The sequence below is a fragment of the Eptatretus burgeri genome, unplaced genomic scaffold (assembly GCF_056783735.1).
Source record: "Eptatretus burgeri isolate ZD-2024b unplaced genomic scaffold, Ebu_testis_v1 Ebu_testis_scaffold_3164, whole genome shotgun sequence".
NCBI classification, from domain to species: domain Eukaryota; kingdom Metazoa; phylum Chordata; class Myxini; order Myxiniformes; family Myxinidae; genus Eptatretus; species Eptatretus burgeri.
In genome coordinates this window covers 202,910-227,650 of record NW_028225112.1, presented here as the reverse complement: position 1 = coordinate 227,650, position 24,741 = coordinate 202,910, and the positions used below count along the sequence as shown (strand labels likewise).

At 44.1% G+C, this 24,741-nt stretch overlaps 1 protein-coding gene across 1 annotated transcript in view; it reads left to right on the top strand.

Moving 5' to 3' along the window:
- LOC147006576 (dynein axonemal heavy chain 8-like) overlaps positions 1–24,741 on the top strand; it is a gene marked incomplete at its 5' end in the record, with an annotated part of 164,610 nt that overhangs the window by 96,862 nt on the left and 43,007 nt on the right. The window contains 9 exon segments of the mRNA XM_085868499.1: positions 1,882–2,046; positions 6,410–6,636; positions 6,727–6,838; positions 12,172–12,282; positions 14,823–14,999; positions 19,794–19,961; positions 22,462–22,677; positions 22,956–23,027; positions 23,029–23,094. Of these exon segments, the coding sequence (XP_085724625.1) occupies positions 1,882–2,046; positions 6,410–6,636; positions 6,727–6,838; positions 12,172–12,282; positions 14,823–14,999; positions 19,794–19,961; positions 22,462–22,677; positions 22,956–23,027; positions 23,029–23,094 (1,314 nt within the window).

The following is a 24,741-nucleotide window of genomic DNA, read 5'->3' as shown; positions in this document are numbered from 1 at the left end:
ACGTGCACACAGTGACCAGTCTTTGCCATAAAGGCACGTGGTAGCTCTTTCAAAGTTACCATTGGCCTCTCGGTGGCCTCTCTGATCAGTCTCCTCCTTGCTTGGTCATCCAGTTTGGATGGACGGCCTGACCTCGGCAAGGTCTTGGTGGTACCATACACATTCCACTTCTTAATGATTGTCTTGACTGTGCTTCAAAGGATATTCAAGGCCTTAAAAATATTTGAACGCCCATCCCCTGATCTGTGCCTTTCCACAACTTTATCCGGAAAGTCTTTTGAAAGCACCTTGGTGCTCGTGGTTGAGTCTTTTCTGTGAAATGCACCACCCAGCAGAGGAAACCTACAGGAACAGCTGATTACCTCTGCCACCGAAGGTGAAGGAGGTTATGTTTTTCACCCTCTTTCTGTCTGTTTGTTGTTGTTTTTTCTGAAATAGTCTGAATCACCACAATTTAACACAGCCGGAATCCAATTAACTTGGTGTGTGATTTTGAAGGTGATTGGCTACACCTGAGGGCTTTACAATTGCTGTTCTAAGGAGGGGCGAACACTTATCCAACCAAGATATTGTTGTGTGTCTGGCGGTTAAGGTTAAACCCCTGAGCCCAAATTGTGGTGACGGGCGGTTAACGCTGCCAGCCCAAATAGCTGAGCGGTTTTCCTTAGGAGGCGGACACGTTGATCCTCGGAGATTATGTCGGGAGGGGTAGGGCACGGCACTGGCGGAGCGACGGAGGCACGGGGAATTTTTTGTAATCGCGAATATCATTAATGTTTTAACGAGTCGGGCGCTCGGTAGAGCGCATACCTCTACCACTCAATGCCTGATCCAACAGAACATATCAACCCAACAAATTATTTAAATATCAGGTGATGTATCATTTCGTCCCATCTCTCAATGGTGAAGAATCACCTTCAAAATTCTCGTAGCCACATCTGGATCCAGATCTTCACCAAAATCTAATCCCTTCGTCCTTGTCACACACCTAACGTCCCCACCAAATTTCATCAGGATCCGTCCACAACGTTTTGAGATATCCTGCACACAAACAGACAGACAGACAGACAAGCATGAAAACAAAACCCCCTTCCACCTTTGGTGGCGGTGGTAACAATTATCTGTATAATTCCAGTAGTGTGTGTGTGTGTGTGTGTGTGTGTGTGTGTGTGTGTGTGTGTGTGTGTGTGTGTGTGTGTGTGTGTGTGTGTGTGTGTGTGTGTGTGTGTGTGTGTGTGTGTGTGTGTGTGTGTGTGTGTGTGTGTGTGACCGCTGTTTCTCGACAACCACTGGTCCGATCTAATTGAAACTTGCCAGGTTTTTGCTGGGGCCCTGAGTATGTGCCTTTTCAAGATTTGATATTAATCCGCCAAGTGGTTCCCAAGTTATGGCCATTTATTTACCAAACCAATGACAGGACACGTTGCTGCGAAGGCGTGGCCGTTGGGGAAGAGATCCTCAGCCACGTTCCCCATTACGGGTTAACGTACGCACTTCCGGATAGTGATGACACTGTATTCTAATAATTTCTCGATTTCTTTTGCGCATTTATAGATAAACACAATGCCCCAATCCAGTCGTCGTTTACGAGAGCGAAGGAACGGCCTGTGTGGTTGTTTGAAAGTTTTTTTGTTTGTTTTTTTTTCACGTACGGCCACGCATGGAAGGGCACGCAAGAGTGAAGGAACGGCCTGTGTGGTTGTTGTTTCTGGCACAAGGTTTGAAAGTTTTATTTATTTATTTTTGCACGTACGGCCACGCACGTACGGGCACGCACTAGTATGATTAAAGAAAGAAGAATGTCGATGTTCTCTTGCAAAATGATTGTCATCGTTATTATTCTTCCTGTTGTCATTATCTTTATGTTCTTTTTTTACAAAGATTTCAAATCTTTTTCCACGTGACGAACTCGATGAAATATGCCAAAATCTCATTCCTGTAATGAAGAAAGAACTACCCAGACAACCTCCAACTCAGGACAACCTGTACGACTACTTCATCTCAAGAGCGAAGAAAAACCTGCACGTTGTGTTGTGCTTCTCACCTGTGAGTTTCGCTGAACTACCTGGCTTTTTACATTTTATGTTGTACCTCGTTTTTGGTCTATTGTCTTTTTTAAAAAAAAATCAAATTTGAGTTTCCTTACAAGGAACTTCAACAAAGGAGGGGGTCATGAGGCTCATGAGGCCTGCACAATGGTTGCCAACCTTTTATTGTTTGTCCTAACATTGTTTATTTATCTGAAAACCTCTGAAAATGTTCTCGTCCAGAACGGTTCGACAGATCGAGGGGAAACCACAGAAATGTTCTGCAAGCCTTGGGTGTACAAGTTTGTGAAGGATTGATTACTTGATAGGTCACATGGTTCGGCAGCCATATTGGATTGAAGAAAATATTAAATAATGTTTTCTCTGGAACTGCTTAATCAATCGATGTGAAACTTCACAATTATGACCAAGAAGTGACGGGGGGTACATGTTATAAATTTTAACATGATTGGACACATGGTCTGGCAGCCAGAATTATTTAATATTTTTGATCTGGGTTTGTTTTTGTTTGTTTGTTTTTTTGAAAAGGCTCACTAGGCTGTGCCTGGATGGGTTTGAAGGTGGAGTAGTAGTGACTGAAATGTGAATCCTCTATCCAGGTCCCTCCTGATGACTTAATCTTTGCTTTTTGCTTGTTCGGGCTCCTTCTGATTACTCCAATGCAGTGCCGCACCTATTTGGTCTTCCATTTGATTTGAATTTAATTTATTTTAATCCCATTCTAAATTCAATTGAATGATAACATAAAACGTCATGGGTCAGAGTCAGGTGTCCGATCAAAGCGGGACATCTTGGGACCCGGGCATCACTGCCAGCAGTTTTAAGTGGCACTTCTAATGATGAGGCTCATAGAAGAGCAAGGTGGTGGAGGGAACAAATTGACAGCAGGCCAGTGGAGAAATTAATTATTAGAGATAATGAACAAATCGAAAATAAGAGAGGTCAGAGGGAAGGAAACTGCAAATTTCCAGTAAGAGGGTTGGGTTAGGAAAGGTTATTGGGGTATTAAAGATTGTGGGAAGAGTGGGATAGCACATTCCTGGAGGGAAGAGTGGGATAGCACAGCCTCTTGGATGTCGTTCAGCATATTCCACAATTGAGGAACAAAAGAGCTGAGGTGTGCAGTCAGCTTGGATTTTGAAAGTTTAATGAAGGGTTACCGGAAGAATCGGTACTTCCTGGAGTTAGTGGGGATGATCGGATGGCTGAGAAAGCAGAGGTAGCTCAAACAAGAGAGACCACCAACCTATAGAGATGGCAATCAATAGACATGGGCCACCAACATCCATGCAACATGAGAACAGCAGTCTATATTTTTTTTATTGTCTATTTGTCAACATCAGACAGTCAACATGTCTATTTTTTTTCACCTTTCTTGTTGACAGGAGTGATGTTTGCTGACATTCAGGCAGATGGGAGGCATCCGAAGGAGGACAGGCTGAATAGAGCAGAGAGGAGAGGCAAGAGCCACAGATCACGATTTGAGAACATGGGCACTGAGGCTCTCTGGGCCCATTGAGGAAGCAACGTCGAGACTGAACAGAAGGTTTTCTGCCTTCTTGGATGAGAATGCAAAATGCAGCAGACGGTGGTAGGAGGGGGGTAAGATTGGGACACAACGGGATGTGTTGGGTACACGGAATTTGGAGGCAAACAAAGAGTTCAGACATTCTGCCTCGTGTTGGACAGAATCTTCAGATATCCCATTTGGGGTAAAGAATCGAATGTTGAGGAAGCGCGCACGCGCGCACACACACACACACACACACACACACACACACACACACACACACACACACACACACACACACACACACACACACCAGAAAGGGACTCAACTCGGCAGCACCATGATTTTTTAGGACCAAGGAGACTGGTTGGAGAGTTCAACCTTGAGATTTGGAAGATGACGTTTCTCGCCTTGCGTCAGGTTGGACGCACACTTGTGGCGAGCCTCCCAGAGTGACCTAAAGTTACCCTCAGTCGGGTTTGCTCTCCATGTTGAAAAAAAGCATGCTGCCTGACCACAACTGCCTTCTTCCAGAATTCAGTGTGCCGGAGATTATAGGATGGATGGGATCTTCGGAGAGCCACAGATGAGATGACGTGAAGTAATGCATTGGAGAAAATTGGCTTTTGTAAAAGTATTCCTTGGCAGAATCGATATCAGATGCTGTGGCAGAGGGTAGATCGCAGTCTCTGCCAATTGGATTTTGCAAACAGCCATGTTCTGTGGCATTGAGGTTCCATCAATTGGGACCATACTCTGCGTGGAGCGTTGGTGCTGCTTAAGCAGTCTCCTTGGCTATGAGGGTACAATCCTGGACAGGTCACCACTCCGACACAGGATACCAGCAAGTTGGCACTCATTTTGCCACCCCACCTGGTGTTAATTCAACATTCCGAGGAGCCCAAGACCACCACCCTAACATATTGAGGTTGCTCACTTGTAATAGCCAGAAAGATATGGGTTTGGACAATAACACTGTCAGATAAGCAGAGGAAAAATAGGAGAGGTTGGACGGAAAGTTCTTCATAACCGGGTCCGGGAGGGAAGTTATTGCAGCTGCGGAAATCCGGGATGTGAAGTGCACCAGTTGTCAGGAACCCACAATCACACATCGCTGCAGATGAGTAACAACTGCGTTGGAACAGATCGTTCTGAGTTGATAAATGTAAGAGGAAATTGAGGTTTTTGGGTTTTCATCATCCGGTGGCCAGTACATCACACAGAGAAACTATGAGAGGATGCTGTGAATACAACGATGCAGCCAAAGGTATTTGAGAGGGCTGGAAGAGGATAGTGAAGACATTGGAGAATGAGGATTGGAGTTCTTGATATCCAGGTTGGGCAACACCATTTTCGGAACAAGCAGGGTCTGCAGGGGCAGCAGGAGTGAAGGAGGGGGTGGCAAGGTACGCGGTGGGGTGGGGAAGTGTGGGGAGCAGGGTGCACAGTGTAAACTGCAGGGCATGTGGTGGGGGCTGCAACAGATGTGATTTGGGCTATGGGGGATGTGGCAGGCATGGTGGGGGCAGCAGGTTTCACGGTGGGAGCTGCTGCGGATGTGGTGGTGGCTGTGGGGAATCAGGTGGAGTATGTGAGACGTGCTGGGGGGGGCGCTGTGAGCCCATTGGTCAATTCCTCCAAATTAACGAAGTAAATTCCTCCAAACCTCGGAATAAGCATTCCTCCTCTGTGCTTGGGAATTGACTGTTCATTCATGAACACAGCGCCCAGGTGCAATGTTCGAATCTTTTCTCAGTGCATTCTGTCACTGATGCAACGACCTTTTTTTGGTATGCCTTGTCGAGGCTCATATGAGAGCGAACACACAACGCACAGCAAGGGGGGCATGAGACAAGAGGGGAGGGAGTGGGAAGGACAAAACAGTGGGGAACAGAGACATTAGGAGATCTGTGGAAGGGAGAGGGATGGGGGCGGGGAACATGGGGAATACAAGATGGACATTACAGGGACTTTCAGGAAGGAAAGCAGACAATTTGAAGGAGGTGGGCTTGGGTGGATTAACGGGGGTAGAAAAGATCAAGGATTTCGATGGGGGATGATAAGAGGTGGTGGTGAGCAGCTGTTTTGAAGGCCTGGAGGGAAGAATGGGATTGAATAGAGTGAGGGAGTTTATTCCAAAGGTGGGAAAACAGAGGAATGAAAGAGTGAAGGTGAGCTCAGTGATTCGTGATTTTGGAAGTTTTACCAGAAGGGGGTTGTTGGCGGACCTTCAGCACCCTGCGGAAATATGGTGGGGACAAATCGCAGAGAGAGAGCAGGGGGGCGAGATCGGAGAGGAAATGGTAGAAGACAGAAAGACCACCGACCTGCCTGCGCTGTGAGAGTGAGAGGCCCGAAGACTCAGCCTCATGGCGGGAGATGCCAATGATCCTAAATGCCATGATTTCCACAGCGTGAAGCCGAGAAAGGTGTGAGGCAGGAGCACCAGCCCAGAGGGGAGAGCAGTTCTCCATCAGGCTGTGGACCAAAGCTTTGTTAGTGGTCAGGAGCTCAGGTGGGAGGACCTTGTCATTTAAAGCAGGAATTTTATAATCAAGCGATGTCTGAGCACATAATGGGCCACTGTTTTCAAAAGTTTCAAAAAGAAAGACTTAAAATTTTATTTTTTTGATATTCTGAGCACACAATGGTCACGATGTGAAGTTGGTGCATAAGATAACAACTTGTGCCATCCGAAGGAAGCACATCTTCCCTTCGCAGTTGATCAATTTAAAATCCTGTGATTTATATGTAAAATATGATTAATTGCAACATTTATTATCTCTCATTTCCACCTTGCTGAAGCTTTATTGCATTAAGTTAATCGACTGACCTGCTCTCGCCACCTTAGGTTGGAGAAAAGTTCCGCTCACGAGCTTTGAGATTCCCAGGACTTATTTCTGGTTGCACAGTGGACTGGTTCAGTCGGTGGCCAAGAGAGGCGCTGGTGGCCGTCGCCGACCATTTTTTGTCAGACTACTTCATCGTTTGCTCGCAAGATACAAAAGAACAACTCATCGAAACAACGGCCGAGTTTCACGATAAAGTTTCCCAAACATGTGAGGAATACTTCCAGAGGTAAGAATCTGTCTCGTGCCGCAAGTTTCATCCGTATGGAGAAAGGGCAATTGTGTGGCACGAACGACTACTTAATGTTTTCTTCCTTAGGTATCGCCGTCGCACACATGTCACACCTAAGTCTTACCTCGCCTTCATCAACAGCTACAAGACTGTGTACACAGAAAAATATTCACAAATCAATCACCTGGCAGATCATATGCTCATTGGTAGGTTTCATTCTCACTTCTGATAAAACACCAATAATTATTTTCCTTGATCATCGCCATAATCATAATTTAAGATTGTAAAGTGTAAGTTTTATGAGCCTGGTGTTGCTCAGTGGTTAAAGCGGTGGCTTGGGATCCTCGGGGTCCTGAGTTCGAGCCCCGCTGGCTGCTGAGTTCGCATCAGCGGGGTTGACTCAGCCTGTCATCCTTCCGAAGGTCGGCGAAATGAGCACCAGTATACTGGTAATTATCCCTGCAGGGTCGAAGGCGACTGAAGGGTTGGTGTCAGGAATGGTATCCGGCCATAAATAACATTGCCACAAGAAAGGGCACCATCATTGGAGCCACAAAAAAAGCTGACCCCTGCTCGGGGATAAAGGCTTTCAAATGATGTGATGTGAAGTGTAAGTTTGTGGAGCACCACTAACTGTAAGAGTAGCTGCATCACCTGTTCTGCATGTCATCACGGGTCAGCTTTAAGGATCCATATGATATGGCAGCATTCCCTAGAATGTGATGCGGAGCCATCACCTGCTTTAGCAGAAGACGTCAGTGGGTTGAGTTCAATCTTGTTCACGTCCAAAATGTCAAGCCCTGATGATGTGTGTGAATCCCACACCACAGACTTTCTGTTGAGCAGAATTTCTTGTCGACTGGGATTGGCAAAGCCATGGCGACATCACTTCCTGCTGCACCATTAATGGCTGCACCCACAACTATGCATGGCATATGCACTCTGTGTGTTGTTTACATTGTACTCGACTGTGTCTGACATGAAAGTCTGAGAAAGCCTGAAGCTTGTTGGGGGATTCGAGGCAGCGGCAAGCCACCCAAGTCGAACTGAACCCCTCCGAGAGATCAATGGGACACTGTGGCTGGAACAAATCATGAAGGATCTCACAATTGGGTGCGCGCTTCAGTCATGCTCGCTCACTCGTCTGCCGAGCAGTTTCACATTGCGACTCAACACGGTACGAGACGACACAGTGCAAGGGCTACCGCCATCGCTACTGCAATTGCCATCCATGCCAGCACCCCGAGTTCACTCAGACTGACCTTTCCATTTCTCATCTCGGCAGTGCAGCAATAACCCCAACCTTCCAGTGCCCCAAGGGGACACCATGGGGGGTTTTCCTTGATTGCTCACATGACAGATTGAGTGAGCCTGCGAGTTACAGACAGGGTGAGCAGCAGACGAGTTTATCTTATGTCGTGGTGAGGTGAACAGGGTGACATGCATCGGCATCTCGGTTTCAGCCCGATATTTTCTTGATCCTCACCGTTCGTCCATTCTGTTGTGCCACCGATACCAAGATCATCGTGCTTAAATGTTGCTTCCTGTATCTTTACATCTTGTGGTTAAGACAAAGTAGTTGTCTCCTCGGTTTGGGAGTATCTATAAGTCTGGAATTTAGGTTCCGTAATTCGTATAATTCCACTGGGAACCTGACTTCATCATCGAAGAAAGTTATTACCCTCACTGAAGGAGAGAGGAATGCATTTGGAAACTCTTTGGAACAATAGGAAAGCTGAATTCCTTTGTGTATCCGTTTGTTTGTTTGTCTGTCTGTTTGTTTGTTTGTCCGCACAGAACTTAAGTGTTTTTCTCCGCAACCGCTTGTAATATTGAGACGACATTTTCACCACAGGAGCAACTACTCATGTGGAATGTTTTAATGATAATTACGACATCATGGGTCACGTGATGTGGCAGCCATTTTGGAAAAAATAAATTTTGGACGTTTGTATCTTTACCGCATCACGGAAAAAAATTGAGACTTGGCACATGGCAAGTACACCTCATGAGGAGTAATTGTGATTTGTTATGACGTCATAATTTCAAATGTAGAACGCTCCGTCTGATCACCATGAAATTTTTGAAGGTCATTCATGAATATAATGGTCCACAGAAAAAAAAAATTGATGACGTCATCGGTCACGTGATTCAGCAGCCACATTGTTTGACCAAAAAAAAAAAAACCTTCAAAAATCTTAAAAGTTGCCTGAACAGATCAATGTGAAACTTTACACTTGTGCCCACCTGTCCATGAGGAACAAAAGGTTCACACATGTGATGCCATAGGTCACATGGTTTGGCAGCCATATTGGATTTACCCTGAAAGTGGTTCTGGAGAAAAACACTCACGTTCTGTGCGGACAAACAGACAGACAAATGAAAAAATCACTCATGGAGTGACAACTTGACGAAACAGAACAGCACTCTGGAGAGCACGTACCTCCGCCAGGCTGGATAGTTCACACTTTGTATGCCACTGATAGGTCAGATCTGAATCCAGACCTTAACCCAAATCGAATCGGCTTGTTCTTGTAACCTCACCAACTCATCCACCGAGTTTTGTAATAACTCGTCCACAACTTTTTGAGACATCATGCTATTACATAGTTTTTGGCCCCATCTCTCAATGGTGAAGAATCACTAGAAAGATCCTCAGATCCGGATCCACATTCGGATCTTCACCAAAGTTAATCGTTGCTGTCCTTGGCCGGTCCCCTTCACACACAAACAAAAATTCAGAAGGATTGCTTGAAAACTGTGGCCAAAAATCGTGTGACGAACAGACAAACACCGCAGACCAACAAACTTGGCAAAAAAAGTTTTCGCCAAGTTACGAACACACGGACCCAAATGCAATACCCTCTCCTTCGGTGGGGGTAATAAAGCTAAAAGTCATAAACTATTGGAGGATTAAAGGGAAGATTTCGGATTATCAAACTCTGCTGAATAAACCAAGCTTGACATTTGGATTGGCAATGATTGTCATTTTTTCACAATACACGAGCACTGAAATACTTCTCATCAAACCTTCAGTGGAAGGACAGGAATACTTATGGAGGAAGAGTTTTTATTTCAGTGAACGAATCAGTGAACGAAACAGAGCACGATGACTTAGACAAGGCTCAGAAAGAATCTGAAAGTTGTCTCTCATTTTAAAAGTTTGGAAGATCCAGGACCAGACACAGTTCCTGCAAGAATTATGAAAGAAACTGCTTCGTGGGTTTTTTCAGCCAAACTGCAGTTCAGATATTTCTTTATTCTTGATATTTTTGAAGAATTTGTGTCGTTGGACAATTTAATTTTTTTCTTCTTCAAATTATGTCAAATTGTTTGTGAATGACCGCTGTTTTGTGCTCAGTGTACGTTGCTGTGTTCAGTGCATGGTTAACACATGTATACTTATGGAACTTTTAGGAACTGGTTCTTGTTATACAACCCTTTGATTCCAGCACAGTGAAAACTTAAACTTACTTGCTCAATTTTAAAGAGCATGGGCACTCATAAATTGCAGTAACAACAACAAATATAATGTAAAATAATCGTTTACACTTCCACAGGGGGGGGGGGGGTCTGGGTGTTTCAGGGAATCCTGAAGAGTTGCGGAGTGTCTTCAAGACGAGCATCCTTGATGTTGCCTGTGGATGTCTTGGAACCCTTCATCAGACGAAGAAGAACTTTGTCTCCCAAAAGACACTGGATACCATTGACCAGATCGCAGGGCCAGGCTGAGGTCTAAAACTGTATGTTCGCTGAGGGCAGACAAAGAGGCCTAATGTGTTTCCACCTTCGTTTGTGGAAATGCAGGATGCAGTGAACCGGATGAAAGAGGATAAAGCTCCTGGGATCTGTGGCATCCATGCTGAACTTCTCAAAGCTGGTGGAAATGCTGAACTCGTGTCATGACATGCAGTTCTGTGCTCTGGAGCACAGACATCATCCCGACTGACTGGAAGAGGGGCCTTGTTGTCCCTCTCTGGAAAGGGAAGGGTGGCCACCAGGACTGCAACAACTACTGAGGGGTGACACTGCTCTCGGTGCTGGACAAGACCTTTGCTCGGATAATTCTTGATCGGGTGCGTCACAATCTACTTGACCACCAGGTCCCAGAACAGTCGGGATTTACACCAAAGAGGTCAACGATTGACCATATCCTTGCTGCAATTCGGGTCATCACCAAAGGCAGGTGAGAGTTTGAACAGGGGCTGCTTGCAGCCTGTGTTGTTCTCCGCAAGGCATTCGAGTCAGTGAATTGGGATGCCCTCGAGAGGATTCTGGGTGTTTGTGGGATGCCACTAAAACTGGTTAATCTGATGATCTGAACTGTACTTTGGTATTGAGAGTGCTGTGACATGTGGTGGTTCTATCCCTGACTTATTTCCAGTTGTTGCTGGAGTTTGTCAGGGGTGTGTACTGTCCCCCACACTTTTCAGCGCTTGTTTGGACTGGATTCTCGAGAGGATGTCGGAGAGATCAAGCTCCAGTGGGTGCATCATTTGGGATTGTCAGGATCTCTGATCTTGATTTCACAGATGATGCAGTCATCTTTGCTGAGACATTGGATATCCTGAAGGGCACTCGCCAGCTGCTGAATGAGGAGTCAGAGCCGCTGGTATTTTGGGTTTCCTGGGTCATAACTGGGATCCAGGCTTTCAATGACATGTCGGATGCTGCTATCTTGTCTGTACCTGTCTGTGGTGAGGATGTTGAGGTCACGGAGAGATTCATTTCCCATGGCAGTAATATTTAGGTCTCCAGATGTTGTGAGCCAGAGGTTGATAGACGTCTGTGTCGGGCCTGTGGAGTCATGGATTTACTGGATCATGGGGTGTGCCGCTGTCGGTATCTTTGCAGGAGGACTAGAGTCTGAGTCTTTAAATCCTTTGTGATTCCTTTCTTCCTTTACGGATGTGACTTGGACTCTGAACAAGGATCTGAGATGGAGACTTAACTCATGCGGTGCTGCGTCTCTTCGGAGAATCCTTGACTACTGCTGGTCAGACTGTGTCCAGTTACTGAGAGAGATTCAGACGAGATTTCTTACATGTATTGTCTGCGAGCGCCAGCTGCGGCTATGTGAACATGTGTCTCATTTTCCTGATGCTGATCCTGCTCACCAGATTCTCCCAGAAAGGGAGCCTTATGGGTGGAGAAGGCCAACGGACCGACCACGTGCCTCGCGGTTGCGGCAGGTCGATCGGCATCTGATGGAGATTGGGATGGGCCAGGCATCTCCCTGAGGGATGGCCAGACGAAGGCCCATAGAGTACCGGCGGCGCATGCTCCCTTACCTGACCTGACCTGCAGATCCCTCGACTCCACATGGATGACTCATGATATGCAAGTTTTGGGATGGTCTTCGTAAAAAAAACCTTTCCTGGGATGTGAAGACCAGTGTTCAAAGAGAGGCTCCATCTTTGCCTCACAATATATCTTGATGTTTTGACATATAAAATGTGAAATGTATGGCGAGTACGGTGGAAACAGGCATCTGTAACAATGTTTTTAATTGTTGATAAATTTTCTCTGCCACGCGCCGGCCTGAACAAGCTCTTCGAAGCAAGTGAGTCCATCACTCAGCTCTCCAAAGATCTGGCAGAAAAAGAAAAAGACCTTGCAGTCGCCTCAGAGAAAACAGATAAGGTAGTTCATTTGAGTTGACCGTCGTCGTGGTTGGGTTCAGTGAAATAGTTCAGATTGTTTTGTCGAATTCTCACGGATTGTTTTGTCGAATTCTCACGGATTGTTTTGTCGAATTCTCACGGATTGTTTTGTCGAATTCTCACAGATTGTTTTGTCGAATTCTTACAGATTGTTTTGTTGAATTCTCATGGATTGTTTTGTCGAATTCTCACGGATTGTTTTGTCGAATTCTCACGGATTTTTTGTCGAATTCTCACCGATTGTTTTGTTCTAATTCTCACGGATTTTTTGCCGAATTCTCACGGATTGTTTTGTCGAATTCTCACCGATTGTTTTGTCGAATTCTCACGGATTGTTTTGTCGAATTCTCACCGATTGTTTTGTTGAATTCTCACGGATTGTTTTGTCTAATTCTCACGGATTGTTTTGTCGAATTCTCACCGATTTTTTGCCGAATTCTCACGGATTATTTTGTCGAATTCTTACGGATTGTTTTGTTGAATTCTCACAGATTGTTTTGTCGAATTCTCACGGATTGTTTTGTCGAATTCTCACCGATTGTTTTGTCGAATTCTCACCGATTGTTTTGTCGAATTCTTACCGATTGTTTTGTCGAATTCTCACGGATTGTTTTGTCGAATTCTCACGGATTGTTTTGTCGAATTCTCACCGATTGTTTTGTCGAATTCTCACCGATTGTTTTGTCGAATTCTCACGGATGGTTTTGTCGAATTCTCACGGATTGTTTTGTTGAATTCTCACCGATTGTTTTGTCGAATTCTCACCGATTGTTTTGTCGAATTCTTACCGATTGTTTTGTCGAATTCTCACGGATTGTTTTGTCGAATTCTCACGGATTGTTTTGTCGAATTCTCACCGATTGTTTTGTCGAATTCTCACCGATTGTTTTGTCGAATTCTCACGGATGGTTTTGTCGAATTCTCACGGATTGTTTTGTCGAATTCTCACCGATTGTTTTGTCGAATTCTCACCGATTGTTTTGTCGAATTCTTACCGATTGTTTTGTCGAATTCTCACGGATTGTTTTGTCGAATTCTCACGGATTGTTTTGTCGAATTCTCACCGATTGTTTTGTCGAATTCTCACCGATTGTTTTGTCGAATTCTCACGGATGGTTTTGTCGAATTCTCACGGATTGTTTTGTTGTGTCGTCGAGTCTTTAAGGGTCTACAGGAGATACAGTCTTGTTTGTCTGCACAGAACTTTCATGTTTTTCTCCGTAACCGCTTTTTGGAATGAGACAAAATTTTCACCATTATTGCGACTACACATGTGGCATGTTGGAGCGATAATGATGACGTCATCGGTCACGTGGTGTGGTAGCCATGTTGGTGAAAATGGAAAAACTTTGGACGTATCTCTGAAACTGCACCAAGGGAAAAATTGAAACTGGGCACATAGCAAGTACTCCTCATGGGGAATGAGAGATTTTTTAAATTACGTCATAATTGCATATGAAGAACGTGACATCCAATCAGTATGAAATTTTTTGAGGTTCATCGAGGGATAAAATAGTTCACAAAAAAATTAAATGAGATGTAATCGGTCACGTGATTCGGCAGCCACATTGTATTTTTTTATGTAAACCTTCAAAAAATCTTCTTCTCTGAAATGGCTGAACAGATCGAGGCGAACCCTAACACATACGAATGACCACCTATCCATGAGGAACAAAAGGTTCACACATTTAACATCATAGGTCGCATGGTTTGGCAGCCATATTGGATTGACCCGAAACATATAAAAACCTTCTCCAGAACGGCTGGATAGATCGAGGGGAAAGTTCACATAAATGTTCCACAAGGCATGCCTGTTCAAGGTCGTCAAGGAATAATTAATAAGTCACATGGTTTGGCAACCATATTGTATCGAAGAAAATATTAAATAATGTTTTCTCTGGAACCGCTTCATGAATCGATGCGAAGCTTCAAAATTGTGATTGAGTCGTGATGGGAAATAGATGTTTTAAATTTCAACTTGATCGGACACATGCTCTCGCAGGCAGAATTATTTAATTTTTTGATGTGGATTTTTTTTTTGATTTTTTTTTTTTGAATAAGGTTCATTTGGCTGTTCCTGAATGGGTTTGAGGGTGGAGGAGTCGCCTCTGAAATGTGAATCCTATCCAGGTTCCTCCTGATTACTTCATCTTTGTTTTTTCCTTGTTGGGGTTCCTTCTGATGAATCCAATGCAGGAATGTACCTGTCTGGTCTTCCATTTGATTTGAATTGAATTTATTTTCATCCCATTCAAAATTCAATTGAATAATAATTAAAAACCTCATGGGTCAGGGTCAGGCATCCGATCAAACCGGGGTTGCATCAAAGCAGGGCATCTTGGTACCCGGTCATCACTACCAGCAGTTATAAAGTGGTAGTTCCAATTCTAGGTAGTTAGTAGTTCTAACCCTAACAATAAGCATTAATTTAATGTGATTTTTTTTTTGCAATGAATGAGTACAATGAAATGTATGTCGTATTTATTGATCGTTTGTTTCAATTGAATGTCTTCTTTTCAGGTTGTGGAGGAAGTGAGAGTTAGTGTACTCGCGGCAGAGAAGGTTAAGGATTTTGTATTAATTAAGAAAGAGAAGTCACAGGGGCTTCTGGATGCTGTTGCCACAGAAACAGGTGTGGCAAAGGAAAAGCTCAAAGCTGCCGAGCCAGCTCTTGAAGCAGCAAACCAGGCATTAAAGGTCTGTTTTATTTGATATATATATATATATATATATATATATATATATATATATATATATATATATATATATATATACATACATTTTATCTTGACTTCTGTTTGATATTTCTCCGAATTATCCAAGAGCCATATAAAACTGGAGCAGGCACAATTTCAAAATGTTCTCGGGATATGGGATGCATTTGCACCTGAGAGCAACAGATCTTTTGCTCGTAAACTCACCTTTATGCTTTCAATATACCATTAAGTTTAATGAAAATGATGTTTTGTTTTTTTCACAGTATCATCCAAAAGCTTGCTACTTGATGCAATTTTTAATTTCATAAAAATTGAGCATCATGGTGTCATCAAATTTTTTCTGCAAAGAAGGTACCAGCTCCAATGAAATCCACGAACAAATGGAGGCCGTGTCGAGCGTATTTGTGCCCGTATTCTAGAGCAGTCAATTGAGAAGCTGACTTGATCTCCATACAACTCCTTCCCACCTGCAAGGCCTTCATCCGCAGCTTGATGGAGTTCAGCTCTCCCCTCCAGGCTGGCTCACCTGCCTCACACCTTGCTCAACTTTATGCCGTGGGAATCAAGGTCTTTAAGATCATTGGAATCTCCCGTGATGAAGCGGAGTCTGCAGGCCTGTCACTTTCACATCGCAGATAGGTCGGTGGTCTCTCTGTGTTCCACCACCTTTCAGTTCTTGCGCCCTCCACTCTTTCCATGCTCTGTCCCCCAGATATTTGTCGGGTCCGCACCGTCTGCCATCAACCCTCCTCTGGTGAAACTCCCAAAATCCAGAATCTATGCATTCATTCCTCTTTTTGTCCTGCCTGTTGAAACAACTTCCAAAATCGACAATCGTGGATACCCTTTCACGATGTTTGGACCCCCTCCCCCAATGCAAGATGGGGCCCAAATCATCCCCACTCTTACCTGCTACCCAGATTTGTCATGGTAGTGCAGCCACGATCAGAGTGTCGATCGGTCCCCATGGATCTGCCCACTCCCTCTCATCTTCCAAAAGAAACCCTCATACACAAACACTCAAATCACCATCTGTCACACTCACAAACACATCACATATCCACACCAAACAGTTTTTTCCCCTCTTTGGGGAGTGACCTCCTTCTGGCAGTCCTCCCCCTTTCTCTTCCTTCTTGCCATAAATATAGAAACTAATGTGGGGCCACCACAATATGCATTTGCCCAACAGGTAAAACTCACATCATCAGCTTCAGGGCCAGAGGGGGATTCCGTCCACTGCACAAGGTGCGGCTGATATGGCTTCATCGGGTCTTGATCTAACGACACAAATACATGGATGTGCAGAGCAGTTTTCTGGTAAATCCAAGCTCAGACCCACACAACGATGCACCGAGACAAGTCCCAAATGAATTACCACCACTGTAATCTCTTCCACCCCAAACACCACCACCTTCATCACTTCCACCTCATACACCACCACCATCACTTCCATTCCATACACCACCACCACCACCGGAACAGAACCAATCAGCTGAACTCCCAAAATGCACACATAACCTTGGAATCCGTCAATACAACACAGATGGCCTTATCAACAAGGCCTTGCAACTTACACTCACAAACATTTTACATTCACAAACAACAAACCAAATTACACCAGAAAAACAAAACACCAACTACAGTGCCCTGCAAAAGTATTCACCCCCCTTCCAAAATTTTCACATTTTGATGCCACCTGAGCTTATTTCATGACGTTTTCCAATCAAACTTAATATGTGGAGTCTTCACAAACTACTCCAAAGTGATAAAACTGTAAAATTCAGAAAATGCAGATGAAAAAATGAAAAATGCAGATTAAAAAAATGAACAATGCTGACCTTTGTTGGAGTCAACAGCAGAAAACTACCAAAACGCACGATTTTCACGACAACAGACATCAGCAAAGCATTTGACACCATCCCACAACTCCGACTCAAGAACAAAATACGAAGCACAAACATGCATAACAACACCAAACGTTGGCTGGCCAACCACCAGTCATGCACACAGTCATTGGTAACTTTTAAAGGCGAGTCATCACGCACACGATAATTTCCGAACAGAGTCCCTCAAGTCTCATTCCTCTATTTAATATTTTCATGCACAACATTCCACAACCACCTGAGAACATACAAAGAGCCTCCTGAGCGAACTACATAACAATTACCTCGACCCATAGCAACATCAACACTGCCACAGCAGAACTTTAATCCTTCCTCAGCACCAAAAAAAAACAAAAAAAACCTGGCTCACCATCAACAGACTAAAAGTAGCCCCTTTCAAAATCAACAGTCACTCTTTTTAACAAATGAAACTAAGGAACAAAGTTCTGCATCACACTGAACAACATTCCTATTCCACACACACACAAACACCCCAAAAAATACTTGGCATTACTTATTTATTTATATATTTTGTATACACTGTCGAGGTTCAAATGAGGGTCAGCACACAGAATGTACAAGGGGAACAGGAGACAAGAGGGGTGGGAGAGGGAAGGAAAAAACAATGTGGAACAGAGACATGAGATCTGTGGAAGGGAGAGGGATGGGGCAGGATACACAGGGAAAACAAGATGGACACTCCAGGGACTTTCCAGGAAGGAAATGAGGGAATTTGAAGGAGGTGGGTTTGGGGTGGATTATCGGGGGAAGAAACAAATCCATGTCATTCTTAGTCACATCACAATATCAGGAAAACACAAACAGTACTCGAGATCAATCATTGACTTCACCAGCTCGTCATCTTGGGCCTCCAACCGAACAATGACACATCTCAACACCTGACAGACCATACAAAATACAGCCCTTTCCATCATCTCAGGTTGCGTTAACAACACCCATCAAGCACCAACACACAGAGGGGAAAATGTTTCAAGAAATCAAAGATCACTTGGACATGAGAGTCGTCTCGTTACTTGGAGCTTGAAGTGCCAACCCTAATCACCCATCTCACTCCATGTCAAACACCCACAGACCTTCCCGGGTCACTTTGCGGTCGTGTTTGTTATCGTGATACTGAGGTGTCTCCATCAGATGGTGGTCTCCTTGGGTTAACCCGAGGTGGTCCCTTCTGGTGGTTGCCTGGAATGTCCTCTCCCCTAATAGAGGATGATCACCTGTCTCTGTTATCATCTGAGCTCAAGCGTTTGAACATCGGTATTGCAGCTCTCTCTGAGGTATAGAGACCGGATTGCGGCGAGATCATGAGCCAGGCATCTGCCTCTGGGTGGCCAGATGGCGGCCCCTGGAGTACCGGCGGAAATTGGACACAGCGACGTGCTGATCCGGTGCACGCTCCCATATACCGAACCTCACCTGACCTCTTTGTGATACCATTTATGATGAGCCGGAGTACCCGGCATTGCCTGGGGGGGGGGGATAGGAATAAGAAAGGAGTAAATTGTGGTGCTTAACATATATATCACATTTAGACATCACATTTATTTTTGGACATATTTCACATTTCTTTATTGTTGTCGTAGTTATCAGCAAATAAGTTATTTGTCCGGCGGATAAAGCCCAGTCTCTCTGTCTCGATCTTGCAGTCGACATCGATCAGAAACTGCTGAAAGATTCGTCGCATCTGCAGTATGTGGTTGCCCTCTCTCACCATGATGTGGTAGCTGTGGTACTGCAGCTGTATGAGTTTTCGTCCATCCTCTCCAGTAGCAGTCCTAGCCACCAGATGGATGCTGCAGCCATCTGTTCCATATGTAAATACTAAGGGATGCTGGAGTGCATCATAAGATGCATGCAGCTCACTGATCCTTTTAAATGCCCCATCGCGAAGTCTGAGGGCAATGTCTCTGGGTTCTGTTGGCCCATTGTCCATGAGGATGGCGACTTCTGGTGCAGACTGGGCGTTGTAGCGGCGTGCGTGCTCTTCTTGCGGTCACTTGTTCTCTCTGATGATGATCTGGCACTCTTCAGAGTTGCCTCCTTCTGCAAGTACATCTCTTGCACTCTTGAGCTCACGGACCAGATGGTTATTCTCGTGAAACCACTTTGTGAGCATCTCAAGGATGTGTGGTTCCTGGCAGCCAGCTCCTTGGTGTGTGAGTCCAGGAAGTAGACCTGTAGAAACTTTGGCTGGCCTTCTTCAGGCGGGAGGAAGCTGAACAATGCGGTTGAACACTTGACCTTGGATCCGGATGCTCGGGTTCCAGCCTCGGACTTCAGCTTCCTTGTGCCCAGAAGATCGTCATCGCAAAGCTGCCATCATACGTCCGAATGTTGTCAAGGAAGTGCTTGCTGAGGGGATATTCATTCAGAAAGGGAGGAAGGGCAGGAGAGGGCTCAAGGACGACCAACAAAACCGTACGGGCACGCACCACTTCCGGATAGTGATGACTTCATGCATTCTAATAATTTCTCGATTTCTTATGCACATTTATAGATAAACACAATGCCCCAATCCAGTCTTAGTTGACGAGAGCGAAGGAACGGCCTGTGTGGTTGTTTCTGGCTCGCGGTTTGAAAGTTTTTTGTTTTTTTGGGGTTTGCACGTACGGGCACGGGCACGTACTTGTATATATATATATATATATATATATATATATATATATATATATATATATATATATATATATATATATATATATATATAATCATAATAATAATAATATGATCTTGATTTTTTTTCCACCATCAGTATTTAGTGTTGTTAAATTTATATTATATTTATCTCTGCGAAATATTTCCTTGTTGTTGATTCATCGGCACGGACCACATTCCATAATTTGTTGGTGTTTGGATTTTTGCCATCGTTGCAGACAATGAAACCATCAGATATTTCAACAGTGAGGAAGCTCGCCAAACCTCCACATTTGATTATGACTATCATGGACTGTGTGCTGATCCTTTTTCAAAACCCTCTGGACCCACCTACTCTGGATCCGGAGAGACAATGCTTGAAGCCCTCTTGGCAAGAAGCCCTCAAAGTAAGGATATCTTCTGAAAGTCACCACTTTTTCCACCACATACCTTGCTCCTTTAAATTTTTATTTGTCTTCACTCTACTTTCTATCATCTTATTTTTTTCCTGCTGACCTACACTCCTTTGATATTTTCTCATCTTTTCCAAATATTTTGTTTCATTTCACTTCAATTGTTATTCACATTACGTTCTTGAAAATGAATATTTTTCATACAAAATTGAGGCTTGTTGAAATGCAAGAAAAAATATTGGAAGGAGTAAACACTGACAGTGGATTTGGTGGGAGACATTTGAATGAAAACAACGAATATGAGGACACTCAGTGGAGCACATACATCCACCACACAACGCTCATCCTGCTGCAGAACATATTGGAGCCAAGGAAGTTTTGAAATGTCATGCTAGAAATCGTTATTGGGACCCATCTCTCAATGTTGAAGAATCACCTTAAAAATGATAAATCTCTCGTATCTGGATCTGCATCCGGATCTTCACCAAAATCGAATCAATTCCTCCTTGTCCCACACCCAACCTCAATACTAAGTTTCGCCCGAATACGTCCACAACTTTTTGAGGTTATGAGACGAAGGATTCGTCACTCATTGTGTGTCCTTTCCCGAGACTCTGAAAATGCTCCGACTGGGGCGAGTGGTCTCACCGTGGAGGAAGCATTTTATGCCACACTCGAGACTGTGATTGATCAGTGCCCCGGGCGAGATACTCATCTAGTCCCCCATTTCAATGCAAGGGGGAATCTTGGGAGAGCAAGTTTCTTTGAAAGAATTCCCAGGACGAGTTGATGTTGGAGAAAGTAGTGATGGGAGACCAGTCTGGAAGAGATGTCTACTTTGACAAGCATATGGTCAGTTGAACCAATTCTAGTGGAGGAAGAACAGATATTTTCAGGGAAATTTGTCAAAATCATTCTGAAGAGATGGAGTATTGTTGGTTGAAATCTGGGTCGGGAAGTTGATCGGTTGAGTCAGTCCAATGTGTTTTGATGAAGTGCATTGACAGGTGAGAGAGGTACCCACACCCAGCCAACTGGCATGATGACAATTGAAGTCACCACTTATGAGGAAGAGAGAGTTCGGATGAGAGGATAGAAGTTGGCCCATGTTTTCAGATGGTGAGGTGTAAATGGAGTCATCACTGTATGGTGGACGGTACAATACACATTCAAATATGAGGTGGGAGTGGAGGGGAAGCCGGAGCCAGAGGCATTCCTGGGGGTCTGGGGGAGTGAGGGCAGTGCATGGAGAGTGAGGAATAGAGTTTTTGATGAAGAGAGTAATTCCTCCACCAGGACGAGGCTCAGGACTGTCATACCAGAGGAGGGAGTAACCAGGGACATATATAAGGGAGTCAGAGACGTCAGGGGGGAGAGAGGGCAGGGGAAGGAGGCAGCTTTGTGAATGTGAGGATGGGGGCAACTTTGAGAAGGGTGGGTGAGAGGGGTGAATGGTGGGAGAAGGGTGAGGTGGGAGTTTTTGAGAAAGGTGAGAGGGAAGCTTGGAGGGGAAGAGTGTGATGGTTGTTTTGAGAGTGACGGGTGTTAGGGGTGAGTTGGCACTGAAGTTGGAATAAAAGGATGATTGATGGAAAACGAGCATTCATTGCAAATGGTGGTTTTTTTAAATATTTCGTTCAGAAATGCGATGAAACACATTTCCTGAGGGATGTAATGAAGTCTAATTAAGAAAATGGAGAGAAGAAACGCTGTCACAGTTGGATTTTTTTGAGACAAGGTATGAAGGAAAGGTCGAATTGAGAGCAGTCTGTTGAAATAGAAAAAGAGCGGTGAATCATGATACAGTAATGAGAACCACCCGTGTGAAAGAGGAAGAGGAAGCATTGAGACCGTTTTTGTTATTTTTATTATTTTTATTTTTTGATAAAAATTGCATAAGATTAGGAAAAGGAAAGGTTGAAGTGAAGTCCTGGAGGTGTATGGTGAATTTGGATCGGTAAATGCAAAAATAAACAATTCAAAAATTTGGCCTATGTCGGGTTGACCACGTGGCCTATGTGGACCTTTTGAACAATATTAACCTCAAAAATTCATTATTAACCTCAAACACCTTCGGGGGCTGAGGTCGTGAAGCGATATGAGTTGAGTGAAGGGGATAGGGGGAGGAAATGAAGGTGGTTAACATTAATATATTATCCAACAATGATATTGTCAGATCAATGAAAGCATAGGGGAGTCCACCTGTGCTGACTGTATGTAGTCAGCTCGACAATATACATTGGCTGATGATATGCAGCACTGCAGACACATTTTTCTGGAATTGGTTCCATAATTGTCCGCACACCTGATTCCATATAACGTGCAAATGCAATCAGTTTAATAATAAAACCATTTTAAATCATCAGCATACCTGCACACCTCCCGAACCACCTCCTTCCCCCCCAAAACCCCCCTCACACCTCTACCTCTTCAACACGTCATCAGAAGAAAAAAAATGTTTCATTCCAAGTGCAGTGTTATATTTATCCTGCAGGTGATGAGTGGTGGAGGTTTCTTGCAATCTCTCCAGACTTTTTCCAAAGATTCAATCAACGCAGAGACCGTGGATCTGCTGGGACCGTACTTCAATCAAGATGATTACACACTCGAAGAAGCCACAAAAGTCTGCAGCAATGTTACAGGCTTGCTTTCATGGACTAAGGCAACGGTGCTTTGTTATTGCATCAACAAAGAAGTTCTTCCTTTACAGGTAAACCATTGTACAAAATCTTGTCTTTTTATATTTCCATTGCAAAAAGTTTTATTTGTCTGAGCATTGTTGTGAAGCTCATGGAGGAGGTTGATGTACGAAGGACAAAGACAAAGGTAGATATCATTGTAATGTTGTGCTGATTTCATGGACACGAGTCGTCATCAGTTTGATGAGAACAACAGTAATAATTATAATCATTGACTGAACATTTCGGGATCATTTTTCTTCCACGAATGTTAACCAGACGAATACGTCTCGTGAAAAGTTTTGCGCAGGCCAACCTGTTAATACAACAGAATCGTCTTGACAAAGCTCAGATTGAGCTTGATGAGCTCGAAAAAAAATTACAACGAGAAACTCGCAGAGATGGACATTGTGAAGGACAAACTGAATGCTGCAAAGAAAGAGAAGCAGGTGAGATGCTTCCATTGCTGTGATCCGGATGTCATGACGTTGCGCCTTTGTGATCACGAGGTTCATCAAAAAGTTGTGTGAACCCCTTTGTGGGTTTGTAATTAAAAATTAACGATGATAAGGATGGTTTGTTGTATTTCTTGATGAAAATACCGATTCTGTGTGCTCACGAGTGATGCGGATGTAAACTAATTCCTTGCTGATTAGTGTTTTGTTAGTGTAGTTATCTAAATGTTGAGAATAAGTCAAGACTGAGAAAGGTCATTCCACTGGCATTTAAACTTGGTGAGCCTTCAACCAGCATGGAGTCTCTAAAGTTACAAGCATTGAACAAGGAAGACGATACATGAATGTACCGATGAAAGTCACTTCTTGAATGGACTCTTTGAAAAACTGCCATCAGGGAGACCCTTTTCATGCTCGACCGATGAAGAACATTTTCAAAAAGTTGTTTGTCCCAGGTACAATTCAAGTGTCAAATTCAAATTCTTCGACACTTTGATGTTTACTCCATCTTGCACATTTTTTTACCCTGTTTCAAGGAGCAAATGTGTAGTGTACAGGATCAGTCTTCTTCCAATGAGGTGTAAAGCCAGAGGCAGTACAGAAAGAGACCAGGGTGGTTGAACAGGGAAATATGGGATGCTATCAAGGATTAGTCGAAGCAATTCTCAGTTACAAAGTAAAATGACTTTGACTCGGACTTCAACTGGAACGGCACTCGGAAGAGCGCACACCTCCATCAGGTGAACAGTTTACGTTTTACATCCCCAATGATAGGCCGGATCTGCATCCAGACCCGAACCAAAATCGAATCAGCACGTTCCTGTCACCGACCCCACTCATCCACCAAGTTTTGTCATAACTCGTCTCCAACTTTTTGAGGTGTCGTTTTGGACCCCATCTCTCAATGGTAAAGAATCACTTGAAAAATAAATAAAAAAAATTCTCGTTTCCAGATCCGGATGTTCATAAAAATATTATTAATTCTTCCTTGCCATCCACCCAACCTGTCCACCAAGTTTTAGTTACTCGTGTTCATGGTAATAGAAAAGATCATGAGTAGTGATGCAGGATGACGTCATGAGATGGTGGTGTCCGAACTTGCTTTTGAAGCCCTCTCGGGAAAAAGTACATTCAACCTTCTCAGGAAGGCTGAACGACACTTTTCGCTTTTCAACAGGAGAAAAGATCACAAAAGATACTTTTCAACAGGAGAAAAGAGGAGTCCTGGAACATCGGGAGTGAACAGCAAGCCTGGGTTTTTGGAGAGGACCAAGGAAGGGGTTCCTGGAAGAATAGGTGCATCTTGGAGGAGATGAGGAGGGTCGGTGACCCGAGAAAGCAGAAGGAGCCAAACCAGAGGAGAGGTGGTAAAATTATAGGTTATGCGATGTTAGAGCAACAGCCATTGTGTTTTGGCTTCATCGCAAGAGAGTGCAATAAGGTAAAGAGCTTTAGATTCCACAGGTGTGGGTGTGTTGCTGGGGTACCACCGGTTGAGGAAAGCAGTTCAATTTTACGATGACCTTGAAAGGCTGAGATTAGCTCTGATTTTTCGAGAAATTGCTTGGAACAACAGAGGGTCCCCAGTCTGGGGCTGGCTTTGGAAAGCCAGCTTTGCTCTATGTTTGACCCAGGAGAGGT